At 40.0% G+C, this 10,957-nt stretch overlaps 2 protein-coding genes across 2 annotated transcripts; one reads left to right on the forward strand and one right to left on the reverse strand.

Moving 5' to 3' along the window:
• Positions 1 to 5,273: 5,273 nt before the first annotated feature.
• On the reverse strand, positions 5,274 to 7,815 carry LOC141818568 (haloacid dehalogenase-like hydrolase domain-containing protein At4g39970). Its single transcript, XM_074706040.1, has 11 exons — positions 7,391 to 7,815; positions 7,230 to 7,319; positions 6,960 to 7,004; positions 6,797 to 6,847; positions 6,518 to 6,592; positions 6,406 to 6,439; positions 6,040 to 6,095; positions 5,882 to 5,941; positions 5,753 to 5,812; positions 5,633 to 5,679; positions 5,274 to 5,557 (listed from the first exon to the last, which is right to left on the reverse strand). Exons 1-11 carry the CDS (start codon positions 7,745 to 7,747, stop codon positions 5,506 to 5,508), a joined length of 927 nt encoding a protein of 308 aa, XP_074562141.1. The 5' UTR covers positions 7,748 to 7,815; the 3' UTR covers positions 5,274 to 5,505.
• A 1,796-nt stretch (positions 7,816 to 9,611) lies between these two features.
• Positions 9,612 to 10,754, forward strand: LOC141818565 (protein PHOSPHATE-INDUCED 1 homolog). Its single transcript, XM_074706038.1, has one exon. The coding sequence runs from the start codon at positions 9,674 to 9,676 to the stop codon at positions 10,604 to 10,606; it is 933 nt and encodes a 310-aa protein (XP_074562139.1). The 5' UTR covers positions 9,612 to 9,673; the 3' UTR covers positions 10,607 to 10,754.
• The last annotated feature ends 203 nt before the right edge of the window (positions 10,755 to 10,957 follow it).

Consider the following 10,957-nt stretch of genomic DNA (forward strand, 5'->3'; position numbering starts at 1 on the left):
CTATTTGGAATCATCTTTTTTATTTTAAATTTTACTTGAGAAGAAAAATAATTTATTTTTTGAAATATCTAAGACTCTTTCTTTTTAAATTATAGAGCTCTTAATTTTTTATTTTATATTATAAAACAGTATATATATTATATATATATATATATTTGAAGTCATTTATTTGAAAGGTATTTAGAATGTAATTGGTTCAGTTGGAGTGTTCTTCAAGTATATATCATTTATGGATAACATGTAATTTTTTTGACTTATCAAGTTTAAAAATTAATGATTTGATTTTAAAAAATATTGAATTAAAGTTAAGTAAACAAGCCCGGTAGTGACATTATCCCGCCAAATTATCAAATATCCCGCCTATTTTTATTTTTATTTTTATTTTTTTATGTTTACAAATACATTTACGTCCTTGCGTGTTGTTCCTACTCATCATTCTTTTTCAATTCCTTAATTCCTCCACATCTCTCTTCTTCTTCTTCTTCTTCTCTCGTTCTCATCCTATCGATCGCTCGAGTGGAGATGGAGTCGTCCATTCTCTTTCGCAACAAGAGGGTGGTTCATCAGAAACCGCCGGTGCCGATTCCGGTCCCTTGCGTCTTCTGGCGCGCGGGTCGATGCAACCGTCGACCTTGCCGCTTCCTCCACGTCGAGCAGTCCCCCTCTGCCCAGGCAGCAAACGCCAAGAGCAATCTGCAGCCTCCGTCTGCTCCGGCAAGAAACGCCAAGCGTAATCTGCAGCCTCCGTCTGCTCCGGCAAGAAACGCCAAGCGTAATCTGCAGCCTCCGTCTGATCCGGCAACAAACGCCAAGCGTAATCTGCAGCTTCCCTCTGCTCCGGCAACAAACGCCAAGCGCTGCAGCTTCCCTCTGCTAAGGAGGAGAGATAATAGTGCTTCCTCCTCCGTTGTTTCCCCGCACGCTTCCAACCTCTGTGCTGTTAAGAGACCGAGACCTGTCGAGTCATTTGCCGACGAGAAAGTCGCCGACACTGACCGAGGGAATCAGCAGGTGATCATCTATATATATTTTTTAATTTTAAATTGTTCAAATTAAATTATATCGTTGTTTAATGAATTTCTAATCATTTAATTAATTAATTCTTCTTCGGTTTTCATTATTCTGATGGAGCAGGCCATCAGTGACGATAAGAATAAGATCGCCGCTGACACGGTTCGTAACGAGAGTAATTGCTCTCTTCTGGCCACGCTCCGGGGGCATCAACAGGTACTCATCGCCGATCGATTCTATTCTTTTTAAAAATTTGTTTAAATTTAATAAAATTTGCTGTTTAATGAATTAATTCCTTAGTCATTTCATTTGTTAAAAGTTAAATCATATCGCTGCATGTTTCATGGATTCCTATTCATTTAATTAATTATTAATTATTCGGTGATGGAACAGGCCATATCTGGGATTGCATTCGCATCCGGTGCAAACAGATTGCTCGTAGGAAGCAAAGATGGAACCATCAGCGTCTGGGATGCAGTCACCGGACAGGTTTTATATAATATAATATAATATAATAGAAACTCTGTTTAATTAACATTTAATTAACTACCTCTTTTAATTAATTTGTTTACTTAAAAATATATCATTAAACATTAATTTGTTTTGACCTTAATTCAGCGTGTTCGGGTTAATATGATGGGTGCTGAAGTTAGAGCCCTCTTCACTGAACAACACTGGAGCTTTATGGGCGTCTCAGATTCTTTCCAGGTGAGGATTTTTGGCTCATATATATTTAATTTATTTTCACATTTCATATTAAATTGTTTTTAATTGTTTAATCGATCGCTTGCTAACCTTGTTTTAATTAATTAATTTACTAACGACAGGCCTACAATTCACAAACCAAAACTCAATATATAATCGAAGACCTGGAAGGACAAGTTTATGCTATTACTGCCTCGAATGGATTCGTTTTTGCTGGTATCCAGGTACGTATTTAAAATAAAATAATTTATTTTAAATTATTTATTATTTGATGTGACTTTAAATTTCATGTAATAAATCTTATGCATTATTTTTGTATTAATTTATTGCTACAGGATGGATCCATTTTGGCTTGGCAATACAATTCAGAAGAATTAATTACAGTACAGCCGATGGCATCTCTCGATGGCCATCTACTTCCAGTAGTGTCACTGCTAGTGCACGGAGATAAACTTTATTCCGGTTCTATAGATCACACGATTAAGGTACGTATATATATATATATATACTAGTTTTTAATTAGTTTTACAACAATTATTATATTATATCTTATAATTAATCCTTTTATTTTACTTAATTGACTTCAGGTGTGGGATCTCACTTCTTTCCAATGCTTACAAACAATTAATGGTCATACATCATCAGTGATGTCACTGCTTTCATGGGGATCGTATATCCTATCTTGTTCGCTTGATAACTCAATAAAAGTTAGTATTCATTGATTTATTATTTCACTCATTATCTTGTGATTTAGCTAGTATTAACATTTATAATAATGATTTATTTTTTCTTTGTGTAGATTTGGGCAACTTCCGAAGGAAGTCAATCGTTGGAATTAGTTTATACACATAAAGAAAATAATGTAAGTGACTTTTAACTAGTTATTCAGAAAAATTTCAATATTTTAATGATTGTTATTTCACCTTTATATATGTTTCTTTTCAGGGTGTAATTTCTCTTTGCGGCATTAGCGATGCTAATGCTAAGTCTGTATTGATATGTGCACGCAGTGATCGTTCCATCTGCCTCTATGATTTGCCATCGTATGTATTAATTTCAAATTCATTTATATATATCATCATTTTTATTCTTTTGAAATTATGAGAATCGATAAGCACGATCTTTGTTTTTGTCTTACAGATTCATACAGATGGGTCAGATTCACTTTAGTGAGGACTTGACGGTGGTCAAAAGTGACCCTAGTGGTTTATTCTTCACCGGTGATGCCGCCGGAGAGCTTAGAGTCTGGAGCTTGTCTAGCTAGCTGACTAGTTTCTTTACTTCTCTACTTAGAGACATTGTTGTGCTGGAGACATTTTGGTTATTGTATATGCTTGAAACATTTTGTCAATATAAACATTCTTTTTTTCATTACTTGTAATTTTCACTCTGTGTGTATACTTGTCACTATACGTCTTAAGATCTTCTAGATCCCGATCACTAATTAATTGCAGATGAAAGAAAAATACAAATATCCAAATATTGAAAGTGGTTATGAATGATTGGATCACTTCTATCTCTGAAGAAGTAGCTCTGAATATGATCTGTGTAATTAGTCTTACAAACGAGAGATGAGATAGAAAGAACATTTTCACTACCAGAAGGAAAGGAAAAAAATTATTATTGCTTTGTAGAAAATTAAACATGCTCTGTTGATTTATTTGTGTAGTTACATAACCTATGCAGATCGTTGCAATTCCATGGCAGCATATCTTCTTCAAAATTTCAAACTTTCTTGTCATTTGACGTATGGAGTAACAAATACTTTATCGTATGCCGAGTTGCTGTAATTGTATGAGTTACTATTATTTCCTGAAGAAGGGCTTCTGACAGACAAGGAGCTTCTCATTGTTGCTGCTATCGAGCTCCATCAAACGAGGATCCCATCTCAGTTGTGTGATCATTGATCTTGCAGTTTTGACAAAATGTCTCGTATCACGAATGATCATCCACCCCTGCAAAAACTTATATTCGAAGATGAAATAATCATCTCTCGTGTCTGGACCTCTCTACATGAATGATCACGAATGACCATATTCAAACTTAAGTGTATTCTAACTAAAAGTCCATCACTTAACAAAATATCTTTGACAAATAGCATACACCATGAATGTTTAACTTGAATACGACAACTAGCTAGTACAACTACTACTCACATAAAAAGACACATTTATAAATAACTTTGGATGTAAGACAAATAATGATTATATCCACTCTTTTTTTTTCCTTCTAAAACTCACCACAATAATTATCCACGGTGGAGAGGTCCAGACATCACCTTCGTCTCAATACCTACTGGAATTCAGCCAAAACTCAAGTTAAAACTTTCCATCGAAAAAAAAACAGGAATTGTGAAAACAGGAATACGATAGTAGAAAAGAAGCAAGAAAGAACAGTCAAGCATCTTTGAACGGCATTGAATGAACCATCTACCTCATTCTTCAACAAAAAAAAAAGGAAAAAAATTGGTAAAAGGGGGAATTGCTTTACCCCAGTTCAAGTTCAGTATAGTAAGCAAATTTGCATTTCGGTTTCTGTTTCCTACCTTTTAATGCCGCCCAATCGATTCACAGATTCGGATTGCAGTAGAACAAAACCTAAGTCTTGAAACAAACGCAAGTCAAGGAGCAAACTTTACACACAAGATAAAATCTTTTCTTTTCGACACCTTCGTCTCTTATTTAGACGGAATCGCAAGAAGAAAAGGACAGAAGAAATCAATCTGCCATCCGTGTGCACACTGTAAAAGATGGCTGCTGCCTGCTGCTCTCCGGCCTCTCTCTCTCTCTGTAAGGAGGTTTCGCTCGCGCGGATAAGGCACGACTTCACGAGATTCGAACCTTAACAAGATTCGCGTCGCAAGGAACACAGCACAAAGCGAGAACATCATTAATCATAGCTCTGAACTATGAGTAAGACCAGCAAAAACAAGACTAAAGAATACCTTGTATGATTTAAAAATTAAAATTGAGGGATAATATCTCATATTTTATTCATTATATAAATAAAAAAATTAAAATAAGTGAATAATCTCATATTTCATCCATCAAATAAATTTAAAAAATAAATTGACTTTTACTATGACATCTAATTTAAAAAATAAATTGACTTTTAATATGACATCTTAACATCATTAGTTGTTCAAGTATTAATGTGCTTTCAGCATTTAGTTGATGAGGTAACCAAAAGATCAGCTTGTGCAAGATTTATTATGCATTTTGATAAATCAAAGCATGGAATAATAGCACAAGCATGCTCACTGGACTCATCAATATATATAAATCTTGTGCGAAATTTGGTTTTAAAAAATTATATATGCATACATTTTAATAGACAACTTTTCACTGAGAAATTTTTCAGAACATTTTTTTAAATTAAATGAAGCCTTTTATTGAATCAGTTTACAAAACTCTTGCAACCCAATTTAACAGCTTTCAAAGTTTATAAAAGAGAATATTTTATCATAGTCTCGTGCCATACTAAAATCCCAGTTTCTTGAGACTCGCAATAAAAAAAAAATTCATCTCAGTCCTCAGTGTCTGGAGTGCACTTACAAGTGTAAAAGTTCATTGAAATATCAGATTTTCAGGCTCAATTACACGGAAGAATGTGTAAGAATGATAAATCCCTGACATTAAACTTTCCAATTGTTTTTCTTTAAACAAGTTGCATAGTAATTTTCTTCCAGCTACGAAGGCCAATCAATGGAGCCACAAGGCTTAAAGAACAAGCGAAAGGAAATGATACCATAGCCCAAATTATATTTCATTGTCCGTCAGATTGATCCAACTAGCTTGCAGCAATCAGAGCATTTTGAAGTAACAATTTAAGATCTTCAAGCCTGATAGGTGAAGGGGGAAAACACTTTAATGCATATGTTATTAAAACAAGAATTCCAGTTCAACATAATGCATACCTGACATCAGTTAAATCTGGATATGTTGCAATTGCATCACTGAAGTCCTAATAAAAATGTTAAGAAAGCTGTCAGCACTACAAGCTATAAATGTTCTAAGAAAGTGAACCTAGTGTCTACCTGATTTGCAGTAGAAGATGTGTAAGTAATTATACATGACATTCCAGCTCCAGTAGCTGCCTGTTCAAGGAGATTTCTGGTCAGGGACAATAGCAACCATCACTCATGACAGATAGTAAGAAGTCTTACATGTAGCCCAATAACACTATCCTCCACTACCAAGCAGTTCCTTGCTTGTACACCTAGTTTCTGAGTGTCAATCACAAATGTTTTTTTTTTTGTTTATAAATACAGTAAAGGAAGCAAGGCACATATGAAGATTTGTACTTATGCTTTTCTCGAATTACCTTTGCAGCTGTAACATAAATCAAGGGATCAGGCTTCTTTGTTTTGACATCATCACCTGCAGGAGCATTGTTTGTTAAAAAACGGGTGTATACTCAGCTCATGAAATAAAGAAATATAGAGAGAATCCAAATAAATTGTGGATATTGCACACCCAGCAAATGTCCTGGATGGATGCACTTCATATCTTAGATTCAATGAAGAAACATGATCAGGACATATCTGAGGATCAAACTTGATATTATTCATTCACTAATAGAGGTTTAGCTGGGTTGTAAACAAGGATACAAATCCTGTTCTCAACATCCTAGGAATGGAAAGAGGATAAATATTTTTGACTCATATGGATCAGGAGATGCTAATAATACCTGCAAGGAAGCAATCAAGACTTTGAAATCTCTCCTGCAATAATAAAAATGTACGTATCAGATTGTGCACCTAAATGATAGATGTTATGTTAAAGTCAGAAAAGAGGATTACAAGTCCAAGAAGATTTTCCAGTGACAAAATAACCGAACTCTTAGTTGCTGCAGAGCAAACAGCAACTTTAATACCCTGAAATTTCAGAGGGAACACCACAATATAATAGCTAATAATAGAATTAAAGGCTTAACAAAAATGATCATCAAATGCACATAAACATAAAGCATTAGTTAGGCAAATTCTGTATGTGAAACGTAATTAACAAGAATTAGATCCCAATTACAGAAATATAGTGTTATACAACTAGTTATGGCATGCGTCTTCAAAATGTATTACCGCACCCTTGGCATCATCCATCAACCGCAGGACACCAGGTCGAGACTCTACCTGTTGGGCAAACAGAGGTGCCGGCATTTACAACGTAGTTAAAGATAAACTACATGCGTGATTTATAGTCATAGAATACTCAGTTGATGTATGTTAAGAGATAAATACTCACAGAACCAGATCTAATTATGTCTTTGTATCTTTCAGTCTTCCAGTCCTGAAAAAATGAATTATTAAATTGCATGATCGTCCAACATCAGAAAGAAAAGGCAAATATATCAAACACATATATAGATCAGTGTTGAATAACAATCAGCCATCAAATTGAATTTTTTTTTTCTCTGCGTGAGATTGTTCCCCACTAGAAGAGAGGAAATTCCAGTTCATTTTCATCAAACAATTGTATGTCTTGATGAACAACAAAGGCACCGACTTTACTTGCCTGGATGATATCGATCAACTTCTCCCTTTCGGAATCGCTGGATGGAGGTGTCTCATAGATCGAAGAAGAAGGCCACCCATTTTCCTTGAAGTACCTACACCATCCCCGTAGCGTTACTACTCACAGTACCTCAACTAGAAATCGATTAAAAGTACGGGCAGGTACCATCTCATCTTGGGCTTCCCACCGCCGATTCGATTCTGGAGCTCGTCGTAGAAATCGGAGTCCCAGTGCAGCGGCTGCGAGGAGGAGGAGGAGGCGGGGCAGCGGACGATGAAGTGCTCGAAGGCATCGTTGTAGGCCTGTCGGTGGAGGTGCTCCGACTCGAGGATGACGCCGTCGCAGTCGAAGATGAGAGCTTCCAGAGGGGAGGCGGGGGCGGAAGAAGCGGCGGGGACAGCGAACGTGCGACGAAATCGAGCAGGAGGGGCTCTGGACAGGCGAAGGGAAGAGGGAAGGAGGCGGCGAGGGGACGAGATGGGGGAAGGAGACGGGACTAGCAGCGAAGCGGCAGCCATGAACGGTGTCGAAACGAGCGACGAAAAAGAGCGGATCGATGAGGAGATGAGACGTTACTGGCTATGGCTATGGCTATGGATGGAATTAATTCCAACGTAAGGCCCAACCGATGGATGATACGATCGGTTCGATTTGAAATCGGCAGTTGCAGCATGAATGAAATAGTTGGGATTTCCCAGCTATTCTCGATTAAAAAAATAAAATTTATTCAAATTTATTTAATTAAGTTAAAAAATTAAATTTAAATTTAATATAAAAATATTATTAAAGTGAGCTCAAGTTTAACGTATTTGATTTTTATATATATATACATATAGAAAGGTTTACTGAGCGATATTAGTTGTGCGTGTCCATGAGCGTCGCCTCAGACCCATATATCGTTGCCGCCGCCCTTGCCACACCGTCCAACCGTCGTCGACCGTCGACTCGGGCGCGATCGACGCGCCGCTCGTTGGCGCGTCAGTCAATGTCGAATTCCGACCGGATTGTGATCGGAATCCGACACAATTTGGTCGAAACGCGATCGGTAATGTCACGCGTTGGATTCCAATCAAATCGCGATCGGATTTCGATAAAATTGCGACTAGAGCCGACCGAGGAAGGATCGACGTCGCACGCCGGTCCTTTTTGGATGGTTTCTGACCACGATTTGATCGAAATTCAATCGCGATTTAGCTAGAAATCGACGATCGCCACTGGCTCGTCGCGATTTCCACCAAATTGCATCGAATTTCGATCATAATTCGATCGAAATCCGACGTCGGACGACGTGCCGGTAAGTGACACGTCGATCGCGCCCGAACAGTGCGGCGGCATTGGATCGGGGGCAGACAACATATTTAAATGGTTAGATATGCGCGCGATCGCGTGATGAATGGTGGTGAGCAATGCTCACAGACGCGTACGAAAGAATCGCTCAACAAATCATTTCTGTATATGCCGAAGGAATCGCTCAATAAATCATTTATATTATATATATATTAAAAGTTACGTTCAAATTATGTTAAATAAATTATTTTTAAATCGAATTCAAATTAAATTTATTTAATTAAATAAATTATTTTTAAAACGAACTCAAGTCGTTCAAAAATTATTTAATTTTATTATAAATTAAGTTCAAATTTAAAAATTAAAAGTTTAAATTAAATTTGCACCAAATTCGAATTAAAAAAAAACAAATTAAGCTCGAGCATGACTGCATGAGACGTTCGATTCCATTAGACCTCTAATTGCGAATAGTCACAATGATCTTAATTAGTAATTTAGTAGTAGGTAAAACTGGTTGTCTTCCACCAGAAGATTCCCCGTTTCGTCCCGTTGCCCTCCTGTTCAGAAATAGCAAAAATGTATTGTTTTTTTTTTACTATTCAGCATAATAATCTCCGTAATAAATTGGAAGAGTACGGCGACGCGTCATGAGTGGCCTCACGAGATTGTTCGGCGCACGCTGCCCCGCTCCAGCTACCGCCGCAACAGCTGTCACGTGCCCACATTCCAACTCCAGCACTCATCAAATCCATACTACTACCCCTCCTCCTCCACCACCTTAACGTTCCTCGAGAAGCGAAGCCCAGTGTTCCCGAACTGCCCCTCTTTTTGGCCGCATCTCTTTTCAGATTGTCATGCCCTCTCCCACCTTTCGAATTCCTACGAGGGCAGTTTCGCCAAACAGAGAAAGTCCAGCTGGAAACAGTGCAACGTCATTTTTTTTGAAAGGCCAGCTGTCCCTCGAGTGACCGTTCCCCATCTCGCCCTTTATTGGTCCTCGAGCTTCCCCGAGAAGCCCCAACGCTCTTGTCTCTTCCGAACCGGTTCAAATTTCAGACCCCTGTTTCCTGTTCTATATAAGCCAACGCCTTCCCCGATTCCTTCCTCGTCTTACGAAGCAAGCTCTCCTTGCTCTGTCCGCTTCCTGAGCTCCATCCATGGCGATCTCTTCGACCATCGCCTTCTTGTTGTTGCTATTCTCTTTCGGGTTCCAGTTCTGCGACGGCGGAAGAATTCTCTCCGATATGGTGGAGGAGCAACCCCTCGCCATGACCTACCACAAGGGCGCCCTCCTCTCCGGCAACGTCTCCGTCAACCTCATCTTCTATGGCAAGTTCTCCGCCGCTCAGCGCGCCGTCGTCTCCGACTTCGTCACCTCACTCTCCTCTCTTCCACCGCAAAAGGACTCCCTCGAGCCCTCCGTCTCCACCTGGTGGCGCGGTCTCGCCAGGTACTACGCCTCCCCCCGCATCCGCCCTCCCAAGCTCGCCCTCGGAAAGCTGATCCTCGACGAGGGATGCTCCCTCGGACGATCCCTCCGCGATGAGGACGTCTTCAAGCTCGCCGCTCGCGGTGCGCCCCGTAACGCCGTGAACGTGGTGCTCACCGCCGAGGACGTGACCGTGGAGGGCTTCTGCATGAGCCGGTGCGGCACGCACGCGGCGTCGGGGCGGAGCCGAGCCGGGCGTTTCGCGTACGTGTGGGTGGGTAACTCGGCGAAGCAGTGCCCCGGGCAGTGCGCGTGGCCGTTCCACCAGCCGGAGTACGGTCCGCAGACTCCGCCACTCGTGGCGCCGAACGGGGATGTCGGGATCGACGGGATGATAATTAACCTGGCAGCTCTGCTGGCCGGCACCGCCACCAACCCTTTCGGCAACGGATTCTTCCAAGGCCCGAAGGAGGCGCCGCTGGAGGCGGCGACGGCGTGCACAGGAGTCTACGGGAAGGGTGCCTACCCCGGGTACGCAGGCAACCTGCTACTGGACCCAACTACTGGGGCCAGCTACAATGCTAATGGGGTCCGCGGTAGGAAGTACTTGGTGCCTGCTCTTTTTGATCCGTCCACGTCATCCTGCTCCACCTTGGTGTAGTTTGGGGTACCTGTGGACAGGGCCGAGCAGTATACACTGCCACGCAGTAATGATTTCATTACTACCTTATTAGTGTGTATTTTGTAGTAGGAATAGTTTGTAATAATTCTTTCATTTATCGGATGAAATTTTTAGAAACGAAATCATTGGTGAGGTTAATCTTGCTACATGAGACAGTAAAAAGGTAAAGAGTAAAGACACAGCATTGTCTCTTTATCAATGGAGAACAGCCGATGGAGCTCACGGCAGCCAAGGACAGAGGGCACAGACGCACTAAAATTCCAAGGAACAGCGAGAAGGTGACCATAGCTGACATCTGTATCGAAAATCAGTATAGCGTGAAGGGGTGAC

This window comes from Curcuma longa, unplaced genomic scaffold (genome assembly GCF_044706935.1).
Source record: "Curcuma longa cultivar G26 ecotype Majalengka, Jawa Barat unplaced genomic scaffold, ITB_CL_G26_1.1 contig_25364, whole genome shotgun sequence".
Lineage (NCBI taxonomy): Eukaryota > Viridiplantae > Streptophyta > Magnoliopsida > Zingiberales > Zingiberaceae > Curcuma > Curcuma longa.